Source organism: Bubalus kerabau, chromosome 4 (genome assembly GCF_029407905.1).
Source record: "Bubalus kerabau isolate K-KA32 ecotype Philippines breed swamp buffalo chromosome 4, PCC_UOA_SB_1v2, whole genome shotgun sequence".
In the NCBI taxonomy this organism is placed as follows: Eukaryota; Metazoa; Chordata; class Mammalia; order Artiodactyla; family Bovidae; genus Bubalus; species Bubalus kerabau.
In genome coordinates this window covers 2,551,977-2,579,623 of record NC_073627.1, presented here as the reverse complement: position 1 = coordinate 2,579,623, position 27,647 = coordinate 2,551,977, and the positions used below count along the sequence as shown (strand labels likewise).

At 43.4% G+C, this 27,647-nt stretch overlaps 1 protein-coding gene across 3 annotated transcripts in view; it reads left to right on the top strand.

Annotated features, from left to right (window-relative positions):
* The first annotated feature begins 508 nt into the window (after positions 1-508).
* The window catches only part of ABCA10 (ATP binding cassette subfamily A member 10), a 55,239-nt gene continuing 28,100 nt past the window's right edge, over positions 509-27,647 (top strand). Inside the window, exons 1-19 of one of the 3 annotated variants that reach the window (XM_055574997.1) lie at positions 509-1,361; positions 3,306-3,407; positions 6,059-6,266; positions 9,090-9,254; positions 9,588-9,691; positions 12,299-12,525; positions 13,097-13,238; positions 13,726-13,911; positions 15,000-15,147; positions 17,411-17,579; positions 19,461-19,519; positions 20,569-20,679; positions 21,042-21,217; positions 21,413-21,532; positions 21,773-21,911; positions 23,722-23,812; positions 24,297-24,436; positions 25,172-25,291; positions 26,641-26,839. In XM_055574997.1, coding sequence (XP_055430972.1) covers positions 3,312-3,407; positions 6,059-6,266; positions 9,090-9,254; positions 9,588-9,691; positions 12,299-12,525; positions 13,097-13,238; positions 13,726-13,911; positions 15,000-15,147; positions 17,411-17,579; positions 19,461-19,519; positions 20,569-20,679; positions 21,042-21,217; positions 21,413-21,532; positions 21,773-21,911; positions 23,722-23,812; positions 24,297-24,436; positions 25,172-25,291; positions 26,641-26,839 — 2,600 coding nt within the window. In that variant the 5' untranslated portion in view covers positions 509-1,361; positions 3,306-3,311. Of the gene's footprint in view, positions 1,362-3,305; positions 3,408-6,058; positions 6,267-9,089; positions 9,255-9,587; positions 9,692-12,298; positions 12,526-13,096; positions 13,239-13,725; positions 13,912-14,999; positions 15,148-17,410; positions 17,580-19,460; positions 19,520-20,568; positions 20,680-21,041; positions 21,218-21,412; positions 21,533-21,772; positions 21,912-23,721; positions 23,813-24,296; positions 24,437-25,171; positions 25,292-26,640; positions 26,840-27,647 lie in introns of those variants that run through there. The other 2 variants (XM_055574998.1, XM_055574999.1) reach the window with 2 other exon arrangements.

The window sequence follows — 27,647 nt, the reverse complement described above, 5'->3', positions numbered from 1 at the left end:
CGAGTGGGGAAAAAGGAGAGAAGTGTGACTGACGACAGGGAGGGGTGAAACGAAAGTCAAATAAAATGTTTATTTCCATATTCTTTTTAAAAAAAAAAATGTCGTTTGACTGTGCCAGGTGTTAGTTGGGGCATGCAGGATGTAGTTCCCTGACCAGGCCTCCTGCACGGGGAGTGTGGAGTCTTAGCCACTGGACCACCGGGGAAGTCCTCAGTTCCATAATCTTAATGAAAAACGGTAACAGCTGCAATAGTCTGAGCGCCCCACCCTCTCTCTGTCCTTCACTTTTGTGAGTGGTTATTGTGTACACATCCCCAAGAAATGTGCTGATTACAGTTAAAATTGTGAAAGGAGATTTTCAGGGTTGATAAACAGGGGTTTATTTACAATTTTGAGAACGTCCAATATTTTTGTAGCTTAAAAAAATAACCATTCTGCCCATCTAGTCTAAATTATTTGAATTTACTAGCTTTTATTTGAACATCTGCAAATAATGTCACCTTTGAGTCTCCTGTTTCTAATCTGTGAAATGTGTAAAAATATCCTACCCACCTCACAGGTTTGCTTTGAGTGTAAATGAAATAATTCATTGTAAATCCTTAGCATGCTTTCTAGCAGCTTCCCAGGGGACGCAGTGGTAAAGAATCCACCTGCCCGTGCAGGAGACATAGGAGATAAGGGTTCAGTCCCTGGGTCAGGAAGATCCCCTGAAGGAGGAAATGGCAACCCACTCCACTCTTCTTGCCTGGAGAATCCCATGGACAGAGGAGCCTGATGGGCTCCACAGTCTGTGGAGTTGAAAAGAGTCAGAAACGACCAAGCACGCTTGCACACGCATGCATACTTCCTGGCCCATAGGAGCCAGCCCACCACAAACACCACTTAGCTGCCGTGCAGGAAAGTCTTTGCTCACGTTTTTCCTGTATAAGTTACTCTCATTTCTGAGATCATTCTCACGGCCTCCGTTCAACTTCCCTTCTTTTAAATCTGTTCTCTTCTGTGTTGGCTCTCGAAGTTTTAATCATTCAGAGTTAATAGAGACGTACTCAGGCCTGGGTTTTTAAAAAGCCCTTTTGGAATCTGATTGCTGTTTTGCCTATGCCAGAAAGATAGAGCAATAAGCAAGCACACGTGACAGCCTTGGGCACGGTCCGTGGCTGCAGCCTCCCTGTGGCACAGTTGGACGGGAGGAAAGACTCGGGAGGAAAGCAGCTTCCCAAGTAGAGAATGTGTCCGGCAGGCGCTTTCCATACAGACCATGGCCTGTTTGCAGAAGCCAGACTGAATGAAGACAGCTTTAAGGAAAGCTCTTGAAGGATTCTTTAAACTCTCCCGGACAGAAAGAAACCAGGGCATCAAAGGTGCGTCTTAGTTCTTCACTCTTACTTTCCTGACAGTAAGCTGAATGTGTTTTTACCTTTCGTTCCACATAAGGTAATGAGGTACAAAGGGCAGAATCAGGGGCAAGCGTCTTGAATGACATGGTTAAAATTATTATATAGTTGTGATATTTCTAAATTATTCTGTTTTATGTGGTGGACCTGTTGAGGAGTTTCACTTTCTCAACTCAGTAAAATGGTATTGTAGTGTGATAGTGAAGTGCAAGGTAGATCCAGAAACATGTGTAAAGAGTATTCTTTTTCTGTGTCGGGTTTGCCTTGTCTGGTTGGCCATTTGAGAACCTGCAGAGTTTTGTTTCTTGGGACTGTGCATGCAGCAGGACAAGCTGCTTCTCCTCGTGGTTTTTTCTATTTTCTTTTCATGAAGATGAATGTTTTCCCTTAGAAACTTTCTCAAGTTAGAATTTAGAGATTATTTTGGCATTTGGTAGCTTTACCTTTTCCTTTTATCAAGAAAAGGAAATCCAGCAAGTTCTATAAATACTGCAGTTTGTATGTAGCATCAGCATTTATTCGAGTGCATTTAAGTCACCAGAGCTGTGCTACCAAATGATCATCTCTGGCATTTTAAACTGAAAACACAGGACATCCCTCTGACACGTGTGGTGGTTTACACACATCAGCAGCGAGTCGCACTCGCTAGCCGAGGCTTCTGGTTTCGGGCTGTATGTCTGACAGACTTAAGTCCTAAAGGGGGACCCGTGAGTTTCAAGAGTAGAAATGTGCCCTGGGTCCCTGAGAAGGACTGTACAGTGATTGCCTTGGTTTCCTGTGTGTGCGCTCAGTCGTGTCTGACTCTGTGTGACCCCATGGACTGCAGCCCACCAGGCTCCTCTGCCATGGGATTCTCCAGGCAAGGACACTGGAGTGGGTTGCCCTTTTCTCCTCTAGGGAATTATTCCCCACCTGGGGATTGAACCCATGCCTCTTATGTCTTCTGCGTTTGCAGGCAGATTCTTTACCACTCAGTAAGTTCAGTTCAGTTCAGTTGCTCAGTCGTGTCTGACTCTTTGCGACCCCATGGACTGCAGCACGCCAGGACTCCCTGTCCATCACCAGCTCCCGGAGTTTACTCAGACTCATGTCCATCGAGTCTGTGATGCCGTCCAACCATCTCATCCTCTGTCTTTACCACTAGATGTCATCACATCAGCCTCCAAAAGTGTGCCTTTCAAAGTGCAGATCTCCAGTGGACAGAAAACTGGAGGAGGTTTTATTCCTGTTATACACTTTTAAAAAGTACTAAGTCAAGGGCAAATGTGTTTTGGATCCTAAACTTTGTTGTTGTTCAGTCACTAAATCATGTCTGCTCTTTGTGACCCCATGGACTGCAGCACACCAGGCTTCCCTGTCCTTCACTATCTCCCGGAGTTTACTCAAACCCTGTCCACTGAGTCGGTGATGCCGTCCAACCATCTCATCCTCTGTTGCCCCCATCTCCTCCTGCCTTCCACCTTTCCCAGCATCAGGGTCTTACATTGCTAACGTCTTATTCTCTGATTTAATTTATTTTTACTGGAGTACACTTGATTTACAATGTTGTGTTAGTTATTTGCTTTAGATTGTTGCAAAGTCAGCATGTGGCAGGAAAATTTGCTTTGGGGACAAAAAGGAAAAGAGCTCCCATACCACAGCCCTTACCTCGTTCATAACCATCGAGCCTTCAGAGAAAGGTCAGCTGGCAGGACATTTTACATTTGTTACCACTTTATACTCTTTAAAAAAACTGCATGTGTGTTAACAGTAATGTCAAATGAGGCATTCAGCCAGGGCACCTGGGACTGTGTGTTCAGGAGCTTTGCTTTAACTGGGTTTTTTTTTTGGTTTTTTTTTTTTTTTTTTGCCCTTTTTCTTGACTGGCTATTGCTGTGTAATATTGATTTTGTCTTCTCTGTTGATGAATAGGACGAAATGATTAAAAAAGAGAGGAGCGTGTGTCAACAAACTTTGGCCCTTCTGCACAAGAATTTCCTTAGAAAATGGAGAATGAAAAAAGAGAGCACGTTGGTATGTTTCACAAAGAAATATATATCTTTCCATATTTAGTGAATGAAAATCCGTCATTTCATATTATGCCATTTTTATTGCCTTTTTATGTTCATAAATTCTGTGGGCTAGTTGATTTGGAGTTCCCGAGGTAATGTTTTGCAAACGTTGCACAATAGGATAATATTTATGGCAAAAAGCGCAGGCTCATATGTTTGCTCCTAAAAAGCAAAGTAGATAACTTTTTATTGAACATAACTAGCCATTCACCAAGTAAATAATCCACTTGAATCTTATGGAGTTATCCTGATTTACCCCAGGCCAACTTTAATGTAAGAAAAAAAGGTTGGGGGGCGGGAAGCAAAATGAAGTAGATTTTAAACAGGTGAACCATAGCACTCTACTGGGGATGTTTTGACAAGATTCTGTGAATTGTTTTTGTTTCATTACAAAGTCCTGTCCGACTCTCTGCAACCCGGTGGACTGTAGCCCACCAGGCTCCTCTGTCCATGGGATTCTCCAGGCAAGATGACAGGGATGGGCTGCCATGCCCTCCTCCAGGGGATCTTCCTGACCCAGGGATCTAAATGGGTCTCCTGCCTCTCCTGCTCTGGCAGGCAGATTCTTGACCACTGAGCCACCAGGGAGGCCCTTGTCAATTCATAGGACTGGGGAAACTGTCTTTGAGCAAAAATTTGGGAACTCTGGGGGATTTCTTTTGAAGATTATGCTTTTGCAAACGTGGAGTAGTTTCAGGGAGCCAGGTCCCTGGCTGTCAGTGCCTTTGCCCTCTGTTCAGTCTCTAGTACAAGGTCAAGGCCATCGAGATGAGGATCTTTGCTGTATGTTCTCACAAAATACACCTGGAGCTGCCTTGACCCCACAGAAACTATGTTCTGCTGAAAAACAGCAGTTCTTTTTTTTTTCTATTTTTAAATTTTTTTATTTAAATTTTTTATTTTTTATTGAAGCACACGGGTCATCCTTAGCTCTTGAAGCATTCAGTTCTAATATTTCAGTTGCTGTGTTGATAAAGGGTAACCTTTACAGTGATCGTCCAAGTCAATTTTTAAAAAGCTTACGAAAATGTTTAAAATCTCAAACGTAGGATTACTGGCCCAGTGAACTCACTTCCTGTCCGGTTCATCTACAGCCTGGGTTTGACACCTGTTAGCATCTGCCATTGTGGCTTCATCTCTTCATCTTCCTCAGCTCCTCTCTTAACACATATGACACGACCGCTGAGGCTTCCGCTAGCATCCACGAAAATTAAGGACAGGCTCCTTCGTAACCGCAAGTGCGCTTCAGAAACTTTGCGGTAATTGCATAGAGTCATCTAATTCCATGTCGAAATTCAGTTTCCTAAAATTTCCTCTAAAATATCTCCTAAAACATTTTTTTGACTGTGCGGCCTCTGGAATCAAAGTGGGACATAGCGCCTGGCCCCTGAGGAGACGCACGGAGTCTCAGCCACTGAACCCTGGAGAACTCCCCGGAATGTCTCTTAACGTTGGTTTGCTCAAACCAGGGAGCCCAACACTGTCCTCCTGTTGAATACCCGTGTCGTGCGTTTGCCTGGCGCTTCTTCATGCTGTCATTTAACTCATTTCTTTACCATTTCCATTCCTTTTTTTATTTTTTAACTTTTTTAATTAAAAAACATTTATTCAAGTATAGTGAATTTACAATAAGGGCTTCCCTGGTGGCTCAGTGGTAAAGAATTCGCCTGTAATGCAGGAGACCCGGGTTCAATCCCTGGGTGGGGGAGATCCCCTAGAGAAGGGAATGACAACCCACTCCAGTATTCTTGCCTGGAGAATGCCCACGGACAGAGGAGCCTGGCCGGCTACAGTCCACGGGGTTGCAAAGAGTCGGACATGGCTGATTTACGGCCATCTGCATTTCTCGTAAACAGTATTTACATTAAAAAATAGATTTTTAACTTCAGGTTAAACCCTTTGACAAAAGTATCTCTTATGGGATGCTGTGTACTTATATTTTATTCATATGAGGGTGAATAATCGGGAGTATATGAGGGGGCTATGATTCTAGGTTAAGATTAATGGACATACTTGGCATTATCTCAAAGCTATCTTTGGAGATAAATCCATCCCATATTTGCTACATACCTCAAAGCTTTTTTGGAGATTAAAAGGTTTTTTTTTTTTTAATTGGTGTATAGTTGCTGTACAACATTACATAAGTTATTACAGGGCTCCAACCTAGTGATTCACAACTGTAACACTCCACTTGTTATAAAATATTCGCTATATTCCCCGTGTTGTACCATATATCCTCGTAGCTTGTTTTATTTTATTTTTAATTTGTTTTCATTTGAAGGATAGCTGCCTTACAGAGTTGTGTGCGTTTCTGCGGCACATCAACATGAATCGGCCTTGGGTACACACGCGTCCCCTCCCGCCTGCCTCCCTCCTCCCGCCCCTCCCGTGCCCTCGGGTGTCACAGGGCCCCGGGCTGAGCTCCCTGGGTCAGGCTGTCGTCAAGTGAAATGGTGGTCTGCTTAACAGACAGCTGGTAGCTGAGAAAGGCAGAACGTGGGCGAGTGAAGTGAAGCCGAGCTCGGTGGTGCCTCCATCTAAAGCATGCTCGCCTGCCCCTCCGTGTCTGAGCGCCCGTGATGACTCAGCCCCTTTCTCTTTTGTGCGCTGCAGGAGTGGACCATGGTGCTCTTCCCAGGGCTTGCTCTCTGCCTCCTTGCAGAACTCTTCAGAGCTACTCATTTCCTGGAACAGCCGCCTCAGGTCCTGGGACGTGTGGATGAGTTTAATGACTCCGACCCGGTGCTGGTGGCCTACACCCCCGTCACTAACGTGACCCAAAACATCATGGATAAGGTGGCTGCAGCTGCCTTTATGAAAGGTGTGTTGCTCCGCGGCCCATGCTTCATTATTATGCAGCCTATTTGCATTTAATTTGAAGTCTGTTTTGCAAGTTGAGTTTATTTACCCAGGCTGTGAGTCACTGGTTTTCAACTGGGGCAGGATCCTCATTTCACATGGGGTGGAGGGCTTGGCGTGAAACTCCAAGTAAGGGTAGGTCTCAAAGAAACATAGATTTTGTTGTTCTTGTTCAGACACTGTCATGTCTGACTCTTTGCAACCTCATGGACTGCAGCACACCAGGCTTTCATGTCCTTCACCACCTCCCAGAGCTCGCTCAAACTTATGTCCATTGATGCCATCCAACCATCTCATCCTCTGTCGCCCCCTTCTCCTCCTGCCTTCAATCTTTCCCAGCACCAGGATCTTTTCCAATGAGTCAGCTCTCTGCATCAGGTGGCCAAAGTATTGGAGGTTCAGCTTTAGCATCAGTCCTTCCCATGAATATTCAGGGTTGACTTCCTTTTGGATTGACCGGTTTGATTTACTTGTTATCCAAAGGACTCTCAAGAGTCTTCTCCAATACCACAGTTCAAAAGCATCAATCCTTTGGCGCTCAGCCTTCTTTATGGTCCAGCTCTCACATCTGTACATGACTACTGGAAAAACCATAACTTTGACTATATAGGCCTTTGTTGGCAAAGTAACATCTCTGTTTTTTAATATGGTGAACTCATTCATTATAAATGTTGTATGAGCTTAATTCTTAAGATAGTGTCCTTGACTCCAAAGAGCCTGGGTGGGTTCTAACTTTACCTCTGATTTTGTACTCTGATTCTTTGTGTGCTGTTTATTACTTCTGGTGTACTATCTTCATATGATAGAAATCTGCTTATAATCTTGGCAGAGAAAAACCCCACCAAATTCTGAAGTACTTTTAATTTTTTTTTGGTTTGTTTTTGTTTTTTTTTTATTTTATTTTATTTTTAAACTTTACATAACTGTATTAGTTTTGCCAAATATCAAAATGAATCCGCCACAGGTATACATGTGTTCCCCATCCTGAACCCTCCTCCCTCCTCCCTCCCCATTCCATCCCTCTGGGTCGTCCCAGTGCACCAGCCCCAAGCATCCAGTATCGTGCATCGAACCTGGACTGGCAACTCATTTCATACATGATATTTTACATGTTTCAATGCCATTCTCCCAAATCTTCCCACCCTCTCCCTCTCCCACAGAGTCCATAAGACTGTTCTATACATCAGTGTCTCTTTTGCTGTCTCGTACACAGGGTTATTGTTACCATCTTTCTAAATTCCATATATATGCGTTAGTATACTGTATTGGTGTTTTTCTTTCTGGCTTACTTCACTCTGTATAATAGGCTCCAGTTTCATCCACCTCATTAGAACTGCTTCAAATGTATTCTTTTTAATGGCTAAAATTATTTTAATTGCCAAAGTAACAGCCAGCCTAAAACAAGTTAAGCAGTACAAACTTGTCGGAAGCAAACAATGAAAGCTTTTGCCTTCATTCAAGCCACCATTTCCTCCTCTAAAAATTTGTGTGTATCTTTCTAGGATAATATGTACACACATACACACACGGTCACATATGTAGGCATGCGTGCACATAGGCGCACAAATTCAGTTTTTCTTCACTTCAATGGGGATTATGATTATGCTAAATTATTGGGAACTACTTTGCATATAGAGGAAGCAGGATTCCAAGTTGCTCAGCTAAGATTTTCACAAGCGGCAGAGGAGTTGTGTCCAGGCACCCTTAGCTCTAGGCTCTTTGCCCTCAGCTAGCATTCTCAGATTTAAAGATGCTAAGGTGAAAGAGACCAGATGCTTTTTCCCCTCAGTGGACACAGTAATCTGATTTACCCTGACCCAGGCCCCACTCTACATAACTGAGGACCAGGCGCTGTTTTGGTTCTGCTCCAGATTCAAGTCCTGGAGGGCAGTCTGAGCAACAGCACTGTGAAGGCACCAGCCTCCGAGCCACAACGTTAGGGAAGCGAATCCTTAGATAAAGAAATGGCCCAGATGCTGATGCTCCCAGACATCCCTAAACCCCACAGCAAGCCAGGACAGCTCTTGCTTGGAAAACACAGTAGACAAAGGAGCCTGGTGGGTTACGGTCTGTGGGGTCTCAAAGAGTCAGATACAACTGCGCACACACATACAACTGCTTTTTTAAAAAGAATGTGGTTGACCCCTGAACCTCTGCAGGGCTAGAGGAACCTACTCTTCAGGAAGTTGAAGACCCGAGTAATTCCTGGTTGGCCCCTGTATCTGTGTTTCCTCAGCATCTGAGCTCCTTCCATTCAGGGTTCTGCAACCTCACATTCCACCAGTGCCTGGAGAGTGCAGTAATGCAGCATTTACTTCTGGGAAAAATGCACATATGAGGGGTCCCATGCAGCCCAAACCTCTGGGGTTCAGAATCAGTGGCATATCATTCACATCTTCTCACGTATTTACATTGAGCCTTAAACAACAGGAAAGACTTTCAGCCCTTAACTTAGAGGTACCTACTTGGTGATACCATAATATATGGCACCAGTGGGCTACCCCAGTGGCTCAGAAGGAAATGCGGGAGACCTGGGTTGGGAAGATGCCCTGGAGGAGGGCGTGGCCACCCTCTCTGGTATCCTTGCCTGGAGAACCCCATGGACAGAGGAGCCTGGCAGGCTGCAGTCCATGGAGTCATAAAGAGTCGGAAGCGACTGAAGAGGCTGAGCACACACGCACCCATGGCACCAATAATTGTATGGGAAACCTAAGCGATTGCTACTGGTCTTGTGTCCTCTAGTAATAAAGTTCATCTAATCAGTCATATTTTTCACACCTGGCAGGAAGAACAATACTTGGGATCCCTAATGAAGACGCCATGGACAGAGTACGCCCAAGAAACGACTCTGAGATGGTGGGAATTGTGTTCAATGACACTTTCTCATACCGGCTGAAGTTCAGCTGGGGACACAGGGTCCCGATTTTAAGAGAGCACTTCGAGTACTCAGGTAAGTGCCTGAGAACTGACTGAAATGTTCTTTGCTGCTTTGTCCAGTCCTCATGGGAAATGCCTGATGGAAACGTTAATAAAGTCAAGAAAAGAAGCAATGTGCTTTTCATTTCTGAACTTCAGGATGTTTTCCTTACAGGAGGAGTCTCACTATTTTTTCAGCCATGTGATGCTGTGCTCCTTTGTTGCTGTTTTGCTTTAAAAATGCTCTAGATTTGGTCATCGTGGACTTTGAGCAGACACTCAGTTCACTTTAGAACCGGGGTTAATGTTTTCATTCCGTTCATTGATTCCCATTGCGTAATGATGTGCATGTTTTTCTTCTTTAAAGACCACTGTTGGGCTCTACGTGATGAAGGTTTCTGTCTCTTGTCAATATACTGGCAAAACGGGTTTGTGGCTTTTCAAACTGCAATTAATGCTGCAATTATAGAAGTAAGTAAGTGCCCAGCCTCCTAGACCTGTTTGAAATCTTCTGTACTTCTGCCCCGCGTTTCGTGCCTGCCCCCTCCTCCATCCTGCCCTCTCAGGAGAGGCTGCTCCGTTTCTTTCCCCTGTCGGAGCGCGCAGCCTCCCGCTTCCCAGCATGAACGATGCCAACCGCCCTCCGCCGCCCTCCCCCTCCGCCCGGTCCTTCCGGCCCCGCCTCAGCGCCCGGGCTGGAAACACGATCTTTGCGCACAGCGTCAGGAGCGTTGCGCGATGGGTGTTCCCCTTCACGACCTCTTTCTTCAGCTTCCCCTTTTCAACAGCATTCTTCTCTTCAGTACTTACAGTGATCAATTTCTTTCCTTCTTATCAAGACCTTCTTCCATTCACAGTTCCTCCTCAAACAAACACCCTCTTTCCCCTTAACATCTTTACTTCTTGAAAGCATTGGCTTCCTTTGAACTCAACTCAGCTCACTAAAATTTCTATTCCCACCATGCCACCAAAATGATTTTTCTGAGGTCAGTAACAACGCTCATGTCAGTAACACTTGACATTTTCCTTCCTTGTCTTACTTGGTCTTTTAACTAAACATCACAGCATTCACCTGGTTTTCCTTCACTTTTCTAGCAATTCTTCTCAGTCTTCTTGCAATCTCATCCATTGTTACACTCCCACCTCTTTCAATCTGTGGTTCTCAGGTTGTATTCAAGGCATTTTTCTCCATATTCTCTACACGGTGTCATCCTTTATCATACATTTATTTACAGTTTACATGCTGATAACTGTAGGAACCCTGCTTTAATTGTTGACCAGTAAACTTGTCCTTTAAAGGACCAGAGAGCAAGTATTCTGTGGTCTGGGGGCCAAACAGTTTCTGTTGCAAATACTCAACTTTCCATTTTTAATGTGGAAGCACTCATAAACCAATGTGCGTGGCTACATGGCAGTAAAACTATTTACAAACACAGCTGATGGACAAGGTCTGCTCCACTGTAGTCCTGAGTAGCTGACTACTTATTTTGACGCCCTATAAACAATTCAGATTTGTATGTTCCAAACTGAATGTGGGTGTTTTTTTCTAAACGTGACCCAGTCTTTAAAAAATTTTCTCCATCTCATGCATGCATGCTCAGTCACGTCCAACTCTTTGAGACCCCGTGGACGGTAGCCCACCAGGCTCCTCTGTCCATGGGGATTCTCCAGTCCAGAATGGGTTGCCATCTTCCTGACCCAGGGATTGAACCTGCGTTGGCAGGTGGATTCTTTACCCACTGAGTCACCTGGGAAGCCCTTTCTCTATCTCCAGTGAATGCCAAAGCCAGTCACTTAACTGAGGAGTTATCAGAGATCACATCCTCTGCGTCAACATTACATCTTCTCTCTCATCCAGCCCTGTTAACTGTAACCTCAGCTCTACTTACCTCTCTTCAATTCTGCCACCAGCGTTTATTCAGGTCATGGTCATCTCTTGCCTGAACTGTGAGAGTCATTTATGTATCCAGCCTCAACTTCCTCCCTCCACCTCTATCTCACCATATTTTAAGCTGCTCAGTTCAGTTCAGTCGCTCAGTCATATCCGACTCTTTGTGACCCCAGGAATCGCAGCACGCCAGGCCTCCCTGTCCATCACCAACTCCCGGAGTTCACCCAGACTCACGTCCATCGAGTCAGTGATGCCATCCAGCCATCTCATCCTCTGTCGTCCCCTTCTCCTCCTGCCCCCAATCCCTCCCAGCATCAGAGTCTTTTCCAATGGGTCAACTCTTCGCATGAGGTGGCCAAAGTACTGGAGTTTCAGCTTTAGCATCATTCCTTCCAAAGAAATCCCAGGGCTGATCTCCTTCAGAATGGCCTGGTTGGATCTCCTTGCAGTCCAAGGGACTCTCAAGAGTCTTCTCCAACACCACAGTTCAAAAGCATCAATTCTTCGGTGCTCAGCTTTCTTCACAGTCCAACTCTCACATCCATACATGACCACTGGAAAAACCATAGCCTTGACTAGATGGACCTTTATTGGCAAAGTAATGTCTCTGCTTTTCAATATGCTATCTAGGTTGGTCATAACTTTTCTTCCAAGGAGTAAGCGTCTTTTAATTTCATGGTGGTAATCACCATCTGCAGTGACTTTGGAGCCCAAAAAAATAAAGTCTGACACTGTTTCCACTGTTTCCCCATCTATTTGCCATGAAGTGATGGGACCAGATGCCATGATCTTCGTTTTCTGAATGTTGAGTTTTAAGCCAACTTTTTCACTCTCCTCTTTCACCTTCATCAAGAGGCTTTTCAGTTCCCCTTCACTTTCTGCCATAAGGGTGGTGTCATCTGCATATCTGAGGTTATTGATATTTCTCCCAGCAATCTTGATTCCAGCTTGTGCTTCTTCCAGCCCAGCGTTTCTCATGATGTACTCTGCATATAAGTTAAATAAGCAGGGTGACAATATACAGCCTTGACGTACTCCTTTTCCTATTTGGAAGTGATCTGTTGTTTAAGCTGCTAGAAATATATAAATTCTTCTGTATGAAAATGAAAAAAACAATAAATGTGGTTTTCTAGTCTATTTCTTCTATAGTTAACCTAATGCATTTGTTTGTTAACATCCCAATTTAGGTCACAACGAATCATTCTGTGATGGAAGAGTTGATATCAGTTGTTGGAATAAATATGAGGACACCCCCTTTCATTTCTAAGGGAGAAAGTATAAACGAATGGTTCATTTTTATTTGTATTGTTTATTTCTCCCCTTTTGTGTATGTTGCATCATTAAACATTACAAAGGAACGAAAAAAATTTAAGAAGCTGATGACAGGCATGGGTCTTCAACAGTCAGCATTTTGGTGAGTTAACTGTGTATCCCACATTAATACCTGGGGGAACTCATTGGAAAGGACCCTGATGCTGGGGAAAGATTGAAGGCAAAAGGAGAAGAGGGTGGCAGAGGATGAGATGGTTGGATAGAAGCGCTGACTCAAAGGACATGAGGCTGAGCAAAGTCGGGGAGATGGTGGAGGACAGAGGAGCCTGGAGTGCTGCAGTCCACAGGGTTGCAAAGAGTCAGACATGACCTCGTGACTGAATGACAGTGACAATGTTATTTTTAACCTTCATTTTGTGTTTGTTAAGATAATTTTAATAATTGCTAGGCAAAAGTCTTCATGGGCATTATTTCATTGAATCCTCAAAACAACCATATGAGATAGTTAACACAATTAATCCCATTTTACGGACGGAGTGAGAAAAGAGGCTTGCCCCTGATCACACCACCAGAGTGCACAGAGCCACACGTCGATAATAAACTTGACTCCAGTCTGTTCATTCCCGGAGTGTGCGCCCTGAACTATCATATACCGCCTCTCGCATGTTTGCGGACGTGCGACATTCTGAATTAATCCTCTGCTTCTACCGTAGGCTCTCCTGGGCATTGATGTATGCTGGCTTCGTCTTTGTTGTGTCCCTTTTCATGACTCTGGTCATAAAATTATTCCAAATGGTTATCCTTACTGGCTTCGTGGTGGTAGTCTCTCTTTTCACCCTGTACGGCCTGTCTTTGGTGAGTTGGCAAAATATTCATTTCTCATCCTTCTTCAAGTCTCAGATATGTGAGCCCGTAAACAGCACCCCACTCCAGTGTTCTTGCCAGGAGAATCCCAGGGACGGGGGAGCCTGGTGGGCTGCAGTCCGTGGGGTCGCTAGGAGTCGGACACGAATGAGTGACTTCACTTTCACTTTTCACTTTCGTGCATTGGAGAAGGAAATGGCAACCCACTCCAGTGTTCTTGCCTGGAGAATCCCAGGGATGGGGGAGCCTGGTGGGCTGCCATCTGTGGGGTTGCACAGAGTCGGACACGACTGAAGTGACTTAGCAGCAGCAGCCATATTTCTTCAAGGTATTGGTAGCCTAGAGCTTCTCATTTTGTACTCTGGTTTCTGTATGTTTTTGAGAAAGTTTTTGTTCACGTGATGAACGAGTGAATATTGCTATTCATGATTCTCAGAGGGAAAAAATACACCTTCTGGAACTTTCTTTCTCCCTTCAGATAACACTGGCTTTCCTCCTCTGCGTGCTGATAAAGCGGCCCATCCTGACTGGCGTGGTTGGCTCTCTCTTCACTGTGTTTTGGGGCTGTCTGGGCTTCACTGTGTTGTACAGACAGCTTCCGTCGTCACTGGGATGGGCTTTATGTCTGTTTAGCCCTTTTGCCTTCACTGCTGGGGTGGCTCAGGTAAGAACACAGCCATCTAGTGACTATTTATTAGAGTTTCAGCATTACTGAGACAGTTTGGTACTTCCTCAAGCTTAATGATCAATCACCCTGAATCTTAAGAAATTATGCTATTGAAAAGTTAAATAAAAAATATTATCGGGATTTCCCTGGTGACCCAGTGGTTGAGACTTCAGCTTCCAGTGCAGGGGGTGCAGGTTCCATCCCTGGTCGGGGAGCTCGGATCCCACAGACCTCTCGGCCAAAAGAAGAAAAGCAAAAAGAAAGCATAAAACTAAAGGAATATTGTAACGAGTTCAATAAAGAATTTGAAAATGGTCCACACCCCAAAAAAATCTTTAAAAAAGATCTTATCAGAGTTATCAAACAGATCATTTGTAAACTCTTGGGAAATTTAAATGAGAAAAATAATTGCTCAGGACCTGAGCTGGGCTCAGGGCCAGGCACCAGGAATTAGGCTCAGTTCTGTCACTTCCCGCGGAGTCACCTTGGGCGGGTCACCGGGCTTCTGCAGTTTCTCGTTGCTCGTCTGCAAAGTCAGGATGTTGGAATCGAGCTCACGGGTAATTGTGCTGTTATTTATGTATGAGGCTAGAACAACGTGCTGTGAAGCTTAGCTATGATATTTGTGATCTGTTTTATCTTTATTACCCTTAAAATCAACCTCTTCAAGTCTTCAGTACTTACGTAGTGTTTTAACACATCTGCAACATATGAACACTTGGGGTTTTCATACTTCCTTCAAATGGCCTCTCACTTCCCTGCCATCTCTGGGTTTCTCTTCCCAGAATAAATTATTTTTGGTTGCTTTCCCACTTCTCTAAATCCCCTTCCTGAAGATTTCTGATTAATGAATCAAATAAGTTTCTGTTCTTCAATTGTCCTACCTTCTCTTAGAGCATTTCCCACTCGGTGACAATAATTTTATTTGTCAAAAGCAACATTGCTACTCACAACTTCACGATGCAATTTTTAAGGAAAAGGAATATTAAAATTAAAATTGTATTTGCCTATGCAGCATCATTAAAAGAACTTCAGTTTTATCAGTTTGTCTAACTTTGACTGTGTTTTATTCTTTGTGGTCTCAGATTTCGCATCAAGAGTATCACGTGAGTGGTGTTGTTTTCCCTGATCCCTCTGGGGAGTCATACACAATGATAGTGATTTTCTTCCTTCTGGCATTTGACACTCTGCTCTATTTGACATTAACATTATATTTTGAGCACGTTTTGCCTGGTAAGTAATAGTGTAATGTGATTAGAGTTGAATTTAAAGTAATTCTGTGTCTTGAAATGTTGTTGACCTGTCTTTTTAAAAGCATTTCTGATTGCAGAGGAAATGAAAAACATCCAAAACAGTAGGATTTCCTCATTTGCATCTCACTGTTTAATGATCTGAATGGAACTATTTTGTTGAGACATTTTAATGAAAAACCACTTGCATTTCTGTTGGTTTATATCTTTTATAAAAGTAAGAAGTAAGGAGTGTGTGTGTGTGTGTGTGTGTTAACGGGAGAGGAAAGGAGACACCTAAATCAACCATTAGAGAACACTGCTTCTTAGCACTTGAGTTCACAGCCGTAAGATAAGATAGCTCATCACATCACTCCTGCTAATATTTGCCTCTAGTAAACTTGTTCTTCTGCATCTCAAAATATTAACATTTACAGTGCAAAGTTAACAGATAACTTCTCCCTTTTGTGAAAAAAATCAGTCTAACGGGAATGCTTTATATAATGTTCTACAAATAAAATAATAAACTCTATAATCAACTTTTAAATAATTATTATAAAACGCAAGTGTAGTCTACACAAATAACCCCAGGAACTAATATACCTGTATTCCCTTTGTGTGTGAGCTCAGTCACTCAGTCATGTCTGACAGTTTTGTGACCCTGTGGACTGTAGCCCACCAGGCTCCTCTGTCCATGGGATTATCCAGGCAAGACTACTGGAGTGGGTTACCATTTCCTCCTCGAGGGGATCTTCCCGACGCAGGGATCAAACCCAGGTCTCCTGCATTGCAAGCCGATTCTTTACTGTCTGAGCCACCAGGGAAACCCCTTGGTGGCCCAAACAATTTAACTATATGAAAAAATTTTTTCTCCAATACTTCCATCTAGAATTTAATTCCTATTTTAATAGGTGGCATTTCTGTTCTTTCTTATTAAGTCCTCCACGCGTTCATAATTACTATGCTTTTCTTCTCCGAATGAAATGAATTCTCGTGAAGATGCATGTATTTCCCAGTTTTCGTTTCCCCGCTTTTCCTGTTGCTTTTGCGCAGCGCAGCTCCCCTTTCTGGCCGGCTCACCTCTAGCTGTTTTCGGCGCAGGTTCATCCTTGAGCCTCTCCTCTTGCCCACATTGAGTTTCTGAAGGCTCATCGCTCCCTCCTTTCTGTCTCTCTCTGCAAAGACCCGTTTTCCAGCTCTGCTTTTCCCTTATGTTTCCTCCACGTCCCCAGCATCTTTCTTTCCTGCACGCGGCTCCGTGTGTATCTCCCCCGCATTGGTCCCTCTCCTGGCGTGGCCCCTGTGTCTGCTCACAGTGCTGGCTTGCAACAGGGCGTGACACGCAGAAGCTCTGTGCTGCTTTCGTTCTCCTATGGTCTCTGGAAAAGCCTATTGAATTTCCTCTTCTTGTCACCAGTAAATTCATGTTCCGTGGATATATCATTAAAGTTCCATCTCATTTTATTTTTTCTGATGCTTTAGATCCAGAGCTGCCCTTTCTTTTAACCGTTGCCCTATATTCCTGTCTCTTATCATTAGAATATAAGTTCATTTAAATGTCAAATATTTTAATTGAGTCTACCATTCATATACAGGGGTATATGGAGGTATGAACTTCGCTGGTGGCTCAGTGGTAAAGAATCCGCCTGCCCACGCAGGAGATGCAGGTTCGATCCCTGGGTCAGGACAATCCCCTGGAGCCGGAAATGTCATCCCACTCCAGTGTTCTTACCTGGGAAACCCCATGGAAAGAGGAGCCTGGTGGGCTGCAGTCCATTGGGGTCATAAAGATTTAGACACGACTTAGTGACTAAACAACAAAAACAGCAAAATGGAGCTATATGCAGGGAACGGGAGGAAGGCAGTCAGGAAGTATGAAATCCCAGTTATAAATAAATAGTGTCCATGCGCATGATGACTGTATGTGACATGTGACATGCAGAAAAGCTGTGAAGAGCATAAATCCTGAGTTCCCATCACAAGGAGACTTTTTTTTTCCTTCTTTCATCCTATCTCTCTGAGATGAAGGATGTTAGCTGAACCTATTGTGGTCATCATTTCACACTATTTGTGAATCAAACCATTATGCTGTACTCCCTCAACTTATATAATTATGTATGTCAGTTATTTCTCAATAAAACTGGAAAAAATGAATAGAAGTCATTCATGTGTAGAAAAAATTGCCGTCAAGCTGCACTATGACAGGTGTAGTTCTTCACTGATGCTCTTTGCTTGACTCAACATGGAATCATGTCTTTATGGCTCAGATGAAAATGGCCAGCGGCATTCACCACTGTTTTTCCTGAAGTCTTCCTTTTGGTCCCAACACAAAAACACTCACCGTGAAGTCTTCGGGAATGAAATGAATTCTGAGCTCTCCTGCGATGATTCTTTCGAGCCAGTGTCTCCAGAGTTCCATGGAAAAGAAGCCATAAGGTGACTTAACAGTTTATGTGACTATGTACATGTTTAGGTAAATGCGTGATAAGTTAACTTGCGGCAAGGACGACCACAGGTCCACTGTTATGGATGATGTGGTTTTTTAAGATTTATTTATTGGTAATTGCAGGATAACTGCTTTACAATGGTGTGTTGGTCTCTGCCATACATCAGTGTGAATCAGCCGCAGGCACACACGTCCCCCCTCCTGAACCTCCCTCCCACCTCGCACCCCATCCCACCCCTCTAGGGTGTCACAGACCAGCAGGTTGAGCTCCAAGTCATGCAGCAAGTCCCCACTGGCTATCCACCCATTCTACACAGGATCCTGTGTGTGGTCAGAGCCACTCTCTCCATCTGCCCCACCCCTTCCTTCCCCCAGTGGGGCCACAAGTCTGTTCTCTGCATCTGCGTCTCTGTTGCTGTCCTGCACATGGACTCATCAGTGCCATCCGTCTAGATTCCACATATATGCGTTAACATGCGGTATTTGTCTTCCTCTTTCTGACTGACTTCACTTTGTATAATAGGCTCTAGAGTCGTCTACCTCGTCAGAGCTGCCTCAAATGCATTCCTTACAGCTGAGTGATATTCCATTGTATGTATGTACCAGCGCTTCTTTATCCATTCGGGATGATGTGCTTTCATTCTTTTAAAATTTTTTTTTAATTAGAGTATAATTAGTTTATCATATTGTGATGGGTTTTGCCATACATCAACATGAATCAGCATTAGTTGATGATGTGTTTTTGAAAGTTCCTTTCTTTCAGATATTTTTGCTTTCATCCTGAAAGACTTCTTCTTAATTAGTGGCTCCGTGACTTTCTGGTAAACTCTGAGCTCTCCAAGCCTCATTTCTTCCCAAGAAATATGTGATGTAATTCCATAGTACAGTGGGTTCTTCTTGAGTCAGTGAGATAATTAAGCAATATGTCTGTTACATAAAAGGAAGTGTGTACAAGTCAATTTATTATCCATGCGGGTTTGATATCCATGTACAGATATATAATAGAAGGCTGAGTTCATAAATCTGAAGCTTTGAAGAAAGATCTAAAGACACAGACTTGACAATGAGAATTTTTGGTAAGAGAGGAAGCAGGAAGAGGGGGTGATACTGTATGGCAACGATCTGAGAATAAGAAAAATAGCTGGTTGGTATAGAGTCCAATTTAAGGAGTCCATAAGGTATGCCCAGAAGGAATATTGAGAATGAGGTGGAAACCAGAAGCGAACAGAGCTGAGGACAAGAAGACAAGGGTGTGCAATTGTCAAGTCAGTGATGAGGTTTATGAAATAAGGGCTGAAAAGTGACCGCTGGATGTGCTACTTAGGACGTCATGGGTAACTTCATTGAGAATGGCTTCAGAAGCGTGGTGGAGTCCCAGGCTCTGTGTCTTAGGCTGGGAATGAAGGTGGGGAAAACAAATGAAACAGAGAGCAGAAGCCACTATTATTTTGATAAATTTGCCCGAGGAAGAGAAGAACGATCGAATAATCAAGAGAGAGGAAGCCTCTCTCCACTGCTCCCCCTCCTTGGCTTCTTCCTGGCTTTCTTCCAACAGTAGCTCCCCTTCATTTGCTAACGCAGCTGGAAGGCATGAAATGCCGGCTTGGTGTCCGTAGAAATCGCCTTTGGGCCAGGCAGGGGCTTTTGCCCTCCTCTTCCCGTTAAGATGGATCCTCTTACCAGTTTGTGGGAAGCGGGTCCCACCTCCACCCCCTCGCTCAGCCGGTGTCTCCCTGTGCTCCTGAGAACTCCGACAATAAATCCCTCCTGTGGGGAAGGTTACGGTCAATCATGAGCAGTAGTGTTGGCCGGCGGCGTCATCTGCGTCATCAGAAACTGTAATCACCTCATAGTCTTCAATCTTCTTTCAGAATCAGAAATCTTAGAAAAGAATATAAAGGAAAGCCTGAGAAAGTAGAAGCATTGCAAGGTAAAGAGAACAACTCCTTGTTTTGAGGTTTCTGATTTTAAATGTTTTTCATTTCTTGAAAATACAAATAGTCATAATGGAAAATTAGAGAATGAATATAGATAAAAGGAAACTTTTTTTTTTTAATTTCTACTATGAGGCATAATCACTAATACATATTTTTCTATGTATGGATGAGACAGTTTAAGATATGGGATTGTACTAATTATGCCAGTGTGTAATCTTTGACACTAGCTTGGAGCATCACCAGATTTGTTGGTGTTAACATTTTCATAGGGCTTTGCATCATCTGTTTTGGGCTGTGCTTTGCTTTATTTTTGATTCTCTTACAATTTAACCCCACGATTTACATTTTCAGAGAGTCTCTTAACAATTCTGGGATGCTCATAGAACTCTTTGCTGCTTCCCAATGGAGTTAGATAATTTCTCAAATGTTAAAACACTGTCAAATCATAAGCATGCATGTATGAGGATGCCCGTGACGTGTGCTGGAGCCCAGCAGCCCTCTCTGAGGCCACGCCCACACTTGTGAGACGGGTCAGAAGCTGACTGCTGCCAGGGAAGCTTGAGCACCCTGTCCTTACCGGCCCCCTTCCCTACTAAGACAGAGCAGACAGCATACGCTGCTCCTTTGCCTCTGGCTCTGGCTCTGGGACCCTCAGTGAGACTGCTTTTTAGTAGAAATGGAGACTTGCCTTTTCCAGGAAGTATTAATACATACTCTGCTTCCTCTGTTTTTATCCTCATATCTGTGGCTATGTTTTCTAATATTAACTGTATATATCCTTTGACATTCAAAGTATTTGTGGTAGGGAGGAAAGTGGGAATTTATATTTCCAGTCTTGATCTAATTTCTTCAGAGGAAGTGAGGCTTTGTCTTCATAAATAGACACAAGTAGATATATAATTGTAAAAAGTCATATTAAAATACAGTGAAATGAAATGAAGTGCGGAGGTACACTTTACTCTTTCAGTGTTTTTTTTTTTTTAAGGCCCACTTCATTGGAGTATAATCCAAAGTCTAACTTTCAGATTTTATCCGGAAACAGGCATATGTCTTGATGTCTATGAAGGCCAGCTCACAGCGATTCTTGGCCACAGCGGAGCTGGCAAATCCTCTCTGCTGAGCATTCTTGGCGGCTGGTCTGCTTGCACTGAAGGTGAGAAGAGAATTTTACAAACCAAGGTGGCTGCTGAACAGCTTCCTCAGTCTGATTATGTGAAAGAAAAATGTTTCTCAGAAAGAGGCTTTTTGCAAAGTTGAGCCATTTAAAATGGGAAATATTTATTTCGTGTTTACATAAACTAGAATGCTTCTCTCTTTTTTTCACTATTATTTGTCATTCTGTATATATTTTGCATTGCTTTAGACAATGGTATTTATGTCAAGAATATTCTGCATCTTTTCAATGTATTAATTACATAGCTATAAAATGGGAGTTTCTTCAATGAATATCGTATATTATCACTCTGCATAGAGTTAATATCCTGGTGTTAAAGACTTACATTTTTTTATCTATAGGATCTGCCACTATTTACAACACCCAACTCTCTGAAATAATGAACATGGAAGAAATCAGAAATTACACTGGATTTTGTCCACAATTTAATATCTACTTCGATTTTCTTACTGTGAGAGAAAACCTCAGGCTATTTGCTAAAATAAAAGGGATTCCACCGAAAGAAGTGGAACAAGAGGTAGATGAACATATTAGAATTGATGACTTTGGAAATAATGTACTTAGTTTGCTCCTGATCATATTTTTGTTCGACTTTTACTCTTTCATAAATAAAACTTAATTAATGGAGTTCTAGAATCAATTCCTTCTAACTATTAGCAAATTAAGACTGCTTCGGGTAAAATGTTTTCTATTAATGTAGTTTTTTTGATAGGTAAAAGGCATTACGATGGAATTAGACATGCACAATATTCAAGATGTCATCGCTAAAGAGTTAAGTGGTGGACAGAAGAGAAAACTCACATTTGGGATTGCCATTTTAGGAGATCCTCAGGTAAGAGATAAAAATATCTTTGAGATGAATTTGGATTGAAGGATGTAAAATGATTGTTAAAGTCCAGACTGCACTTGAGTTGCCAAACGTGAGAGTAAATTTGTAACACAGGGCCACACGAGCCTGTTGGGGATCCGATGAAGGGCTCTGTTTGAACGCAGACGTCATACTGGGTTCCGTGTTGTTTTCGGAAGAGCCTCTCTCTAAACAGAAGGTGCTTTCGCGTGCTCTCCACTGCAGGTTTTGCTCCTGGACGAGCCAACTGCTGGACTGGATCCTTTCTCAAGGCACTTCATGTGGAACTTCCTGAAGGAGCGGAAAAATAACCACACGATCCTTTTTAGTACCCAGTTCATGGACGAGGCTGACATCCTGGCTGGTGAGTCTTGGGTTCTTTATACTGACTCGGTATTCAAGGGCTTAATACGAGAGAGATTCTCTCTAACTTCTGTTGGAAAGAAGAGAGTCTCGTTTGCCATGCGTCTGAGAAAGGGCATCTGAAAGTGGCACTTGGTGTCCAGGCATTCTGACCCCCTTGAGTTCTCAGACTCACACTTTATGTATCTTCCTGTCTGTAACTTTCTGGGCTGTTTATATTAATCACAAGTGCATATTTTTAAAAATTTGAAATGCCAGTGTTACTTTCTATGTGTGTGCGTGCGTGCTAAGTAGGTTTAGTCGTGTCCGACTCTTTGTAACCCCATGGACTGTAGCCCGCCAGGCTCCTCTCTCCATGGGATTCTCCAGGCAAGAACACTGGAGTGGGTTGCCATGGCCTCCTCCAGGGGATTTCCCTGACCCAGGGATCAAATCCGCGTCTCCTGCACTGGCGGGCAGGTTCTTTACTACTAGCACCAGCTGGGAAGCTCTATTGTGTGTGTGTGTGTGTGTGTGTGTGTGTGTGTATATGGGTATACAAAAATATGTGTCTTCCCACTGAAGTGACTTAGCACATGCACATACAAAAATATATATTTTTTGTTGAGTAGAAAGGAATGTTTAGCTGGGAAAAACTCTTTTTTAAATTTGCAGTCCTTTGTGCCTTTCTAGGGAGATCCTTTCTTTACTGAATGAGGTGTCGGGTGTGAAGTTGGGAGAATTACAGAGACAGCAAACATTTTGCCTCGGAAATCTTGGCATGTGGGGAGGACAGTTTCAGTGAGGCCAGAGATCATGTAGAGAAGGAATCTGGGGAAAATGAGGTCAGAAAGGGTCTCAGGGAAGGGAGAGAAATTTTTGCTGTTGATGTGCCTTGTAAGAGTATCTGAAGTTTCCCGCATGAAATCGAGGTTAGATGCACTTTATCTCTTGTGTCAGTTGTCTCCTGCCTCAAAACTGCTGTCACAAGCCATCTCGAAGCTCGGTGCCCTAAATCAATAGGCATTCACTTAGCCCGTGTGTTGCAGAGTTGGCAGTTCAGCTGGTGGTTGAATGGCCATTGGCTTTTGCTGTTGTCGCTTAGTCGTGCCCGACTGTTTGCGACCCCATGGCCTGCAGCACGCCCCGGCTTCCATCCTCCGCGGTCTCCTGGAGTTTGCTCATATTCGTGTCCACTGAGTCAGTGATGCCGTCCAACCATCTCATCCTCTGTTGTCCCCTTCTTCTGCCCTCAATCTTTCCCAGCATCAGAGTCTTTTCCAATGGGTCGGCTCTTTGCATCAGGTGGCCAAAGTTTTGGAGCTTCATCTTCAGTATCAGTCCTTTTAATGAATATTTAGGGTGGATTTCCTTTGCGAGGGTGACTTAGGTAACTCGGCCCCCTGTAGGTGTATTACATCTTCTAGGAGGCATGGTCCAGGCAGGTTCTCATGGCATTGATTGAGCCCTGAAAGTGCAAGACCCAGTGCATCAGCCCATCTCATGGTCCAGGCAGGTTCTCATGGCATTGACTGAGCCCTGAAAGTGCAAGACCCGGTGCATCAGCCCATCTCATGGTCCAGGCAGGTTCTCATGGCATTGACTGAGCCCTGAAAGTGCAAGACCCGGTGCATCAGCCCATCTCAAGCCTCTGTGTGCCCAGGTCACCGCTGTCAGTCCCAAGGTGGAGACTGGTGTCAAGTAGCAGCATCTAGGAACTCAGTGGTACCAGGGTTGCATTCATCCTGAAAAATCCAGCCAGTTTTGGTCTCCAGAGAGAATGTTCTATACAAGGAGTTTACGAAATTTACTCTTTCTCTCTTTCTACTCAGATAGGAAAGTGTTTCTGTCTAACGGGAAGCTCACATGTGCAGGGTCATCTTTGTTCCTGAAGCGGAAATGGGGTATTGGATATCACTTAAGGTAACGTATTCTGGGTGTGATTGTTGTTGATAAGACTGTATCCACATGAGGGGTGACCATATTGTAATTCCATGTAATCTTTAGAACTGTAAGAAAAGTCAGCTTCATTTGGAGAGGGGATTGATTTACAACAGACACTACGAAATATCTTGTTAACATTTTCTTATTGGTTACACCTTGGTTTTAAGCATGCACATTTCTAAAAATGTCTGTATCTTTCAATACAACATTTTTGGCAATATTTATATAGGAAAAATCTGCAGTTGTGTCCCCCTAAAAGCAGTCGATCATTTTTAATAAAACGGTTTGTCCTAAAAGTCTAAAATTGTATTCCAAATCCACTTCCTAGAATGTCAGAACCGGTTACTGATGTTCGCAGGGTATGCCTGTAATATATACAGACTGTTTAACCAAAAACTGTCTTTTAGTGATGAGTCATATTGGAGAAGAACTTGAAGGACTCATGCCTCTTTTGAAAATTTAGTTTACACAGGAATGAAAGGTGCAATACGGAGAGAATCACATCCCTCATCACACAGCACATCTCAGATGCCAAGTTAACAGCAGAAAGTGAAGAAAAACTTGTGTATACTTTGCCCCTGGAGAGGACAGACAAGTTTCCAGGTAACAGACTGTGTGACCACATAGAGCACGGCCCCTGGCCCACAATGACTCTGACTGCATTTTCCACGGCTCCCCAAGTCCTGCTCCGAAGCTTCTACATGAAAGTATCCATAAGCACGCTCCCTCCCATTTCCAATGTAATGAAGTGTGTGACTTGGATGAGAGAGCATCTAAGTTTCCCTGAATGTAGTCCACTGAGAAACTCGGGTTTGCTCTCTTCATCAACGTTAAACGAAGCTTTGACATATATCTTTCCTGAAACAGCAGAAACCTTTCACTTCTGTTTGAGATACAGGCTCAATAAACCTTATTTTTAAAACATTTGCAAGCAGGTCTATAGTTTCTTGGTAAATTATAATTTTAATTATGAATGTAAGATACTGATTATAAAAAAATTTGGAAAGTACAAAGAAGAAAATTCAGTTTATTCCATGCTGCCTGAATGTTTACTTTGAAGTTTTTTGAGTTTTTAAATAGACATACAGATACAAACACACACATGGCCATAGAAATGCAGGAGATTTTAAAGTTTATGAAACTATAATAGAGATGTAAAATAACAAAAATGATTTGAAGGACAAGAGAACACCTTATGGGAATGTTTTCTTGAATTGCTGGCATCTCTAATGTGAAAATATTTTCAGATTTATCTATCCTGAGTAATTGTTAGCAATTAGTATTTTAGTGTACTCTTTACCAATAATAATTGCATTGTTTTGTTACTTTGCTTTTTAGATCTTTGCAGAGACCTTGAAAACTCTTCTGACCAGGGCATAATGAATTTTGGTGTTTCCATGACAACTCTAAATGAAGTATTCTTGAACCTAAAAGGCAGATCAGCAATTAATGGGCCAGGTATAAAAATGTGTGTCTAGCAGGAAATTAAGGAGAAAGAAAATGACCATGTGTTAATTCATATTTATAGATTTTTCTGTGGAATTCTAACTAGAAGGTGAATTAGGCATAAAGGGGGCCATCCCCCTTTTAAGGTATCATGAATGTTTTATAGTAACGTCATCAGGCTTGGGGCCAGACCCCGCTCCTTGTGACGCTGTGCGCCCCCCTGTCGGGTCTAACCTCTTCCCTCTGCAGTGCCCACCACTATCCCTCAGTAGCTCTCTGCTAACGTCCTAAATCCAGGTTTGTCTCTTTCTTGCCATTCCCTGTAAGAATGTTCTGTTGCCTAGCTAACCAACTCATTCTAATTAACATATTCATGGCAGATAATTAAATAAGATGTTATCTTCTCTTACTTTACAGTAATAATAATTTGAAGAATTTAGAAGCCTACTATGTGCCAGACATAATGCTCAACTGTTGGATTCTGTTGGGGTTTTTTTTAAACCTGATTTTATTTTTATTCTTTAAAAGTATTTATCTATGGCTGCACGGGGTCTTTTTTGCTGTGTGTGGGCTTTCTCTACTTGTGGCGAGAGGGGCCTGCTCTCCAGCTGTGGGGCACGGGCTGCTTCTGGTGGCAGCTTCTCTTGTTGCAAAGCATGGGCTTCGGGGCACACAGGCTTAATTGCCCCAAAGCTTGTGGGATCTTCTCAGATTGGGGATCGAACCCGTGTTCTCTGCATTCCAAGGCAGAGTCTTAATCACTGGACCACCCAGGAAACCCAGGATTCTGTTGTTCTTAATCCCCATAAGTTATTTTATTTATATTATGACGTAGGTGAGAAAGTGAGATTTACACATTTGAGCGATTAGCCGCAGTCATACGGCTCACGTGTGGTGTGGGTGGGACTCAAACAGGGGATCTTCATGGACTTTCTCTTACTTAACACCATGGTGGCTTGAAAAAGTCACTGAATGTCAACCGTCAGTGATAAACTGATCCTCTGGAGAAGACAAAGGAAGGAGGAGAATTTTTAGGAAATTCGGCTGTAGAAATTTATCATGGTGTTTTTGCGTAAGACACGCTCTACACAGATCCCTCAGTGAAGAGCTTTCGCTACAGATACAAATGAAGTCATGCTTCTCTAGACGCCTAAACCATGCTCTCAAACTGACTCCCTCCCTCCCCGAAACTGCATCCATTACATTTGTTTGAAGGAAAGATTTGAATGTAAAAGTTATGGCTATCAGCAGTCGATGTGTTAGAAGTGTTGTTTCAAATAGTCTAACATCATTTCTCAAAGTTTCTAAAGAGAAAATGTAAGTAAAGTAACCTCTTGTAATAGTTTATCACATGGTTACAGATCCCGGTGTCGGGGGACCGGCGGAAATCGACGTGACCCGAGACCCTGGAGCGGAGTCTGAAGCCCAACAGGCTCTTCGTTCCCTTCCGGAAGTGAAACAGGCTGCCAGTTCTGCAGCTCTGTGGAGACGCCAAGCCTGTGCGGTGGCGAGACTCCGCTTCTTAAGGCTGAGGAATGAGAGGAAGATTTTCTTGTCCTTGTGAGTATTGCACTTTTTAAGAAATTTTTTTGTTTTGTTATTTTAAAAATATTTATTCACTTACTTTTTCTTGTCTCCGTGCGGTCCTGGCTGCAGGGCGCGTTCTCTCCCTGTGGCTGGCGTCTCTCCAGCTGCAGTGCTCAGGCTTAGTTGCTCCAAGGCACGTGGAATCTTAGTTCCCCAACCTGGGATTGAACCCGAGCCCTCTGCATTGGAAGATTTGGTCTTAATCACTGGACCACCAGGGAAGTCCTTATCAGACTCTTCAAGTCTTTAGTCCATATATGCATGCTGCTGCTAAGACGCTTCAGTTGTGTCCAACTTTGTGCAACCCCAAAGATGGCAGCCCACCAGGCTCCCCCATCCCTGGGATTCTCCAGGCAAGAACACTGGAGTGGGTTGCCATTTCCTTCTCCAATGCATGAAAGTGAAAAGTGAAAGTGAAGTCGCTCAGTCGTGCCCGACTCTTAGCGACCCCATGGACTACAGCCTACCAGGCTCCTTTATCCATGGGATTTTCCAGGCAAGAGTACTGGAGTGGGGTGCCATTGCCTTCTCCCCATATATGCATAAAAGGTCCCAATGTCAAGAAAATAAGTCTACTGATTTCTTCATTCATGTAATGGATTTGTTTTGAGTGCCTGCAGTAATGGCCTGCGGTAGTAAATACCAGTGAAAAGGCCTTGAGACGGACGATCTTGTCAGGGAGAAAAGCACCAATCAAGTCACTGCCCAGTAACCATGCTGTTTGTTCAGTACACCACAAATCTTTACTGAAGCCTGTAAACTGTTCTACACGCTTTGATTA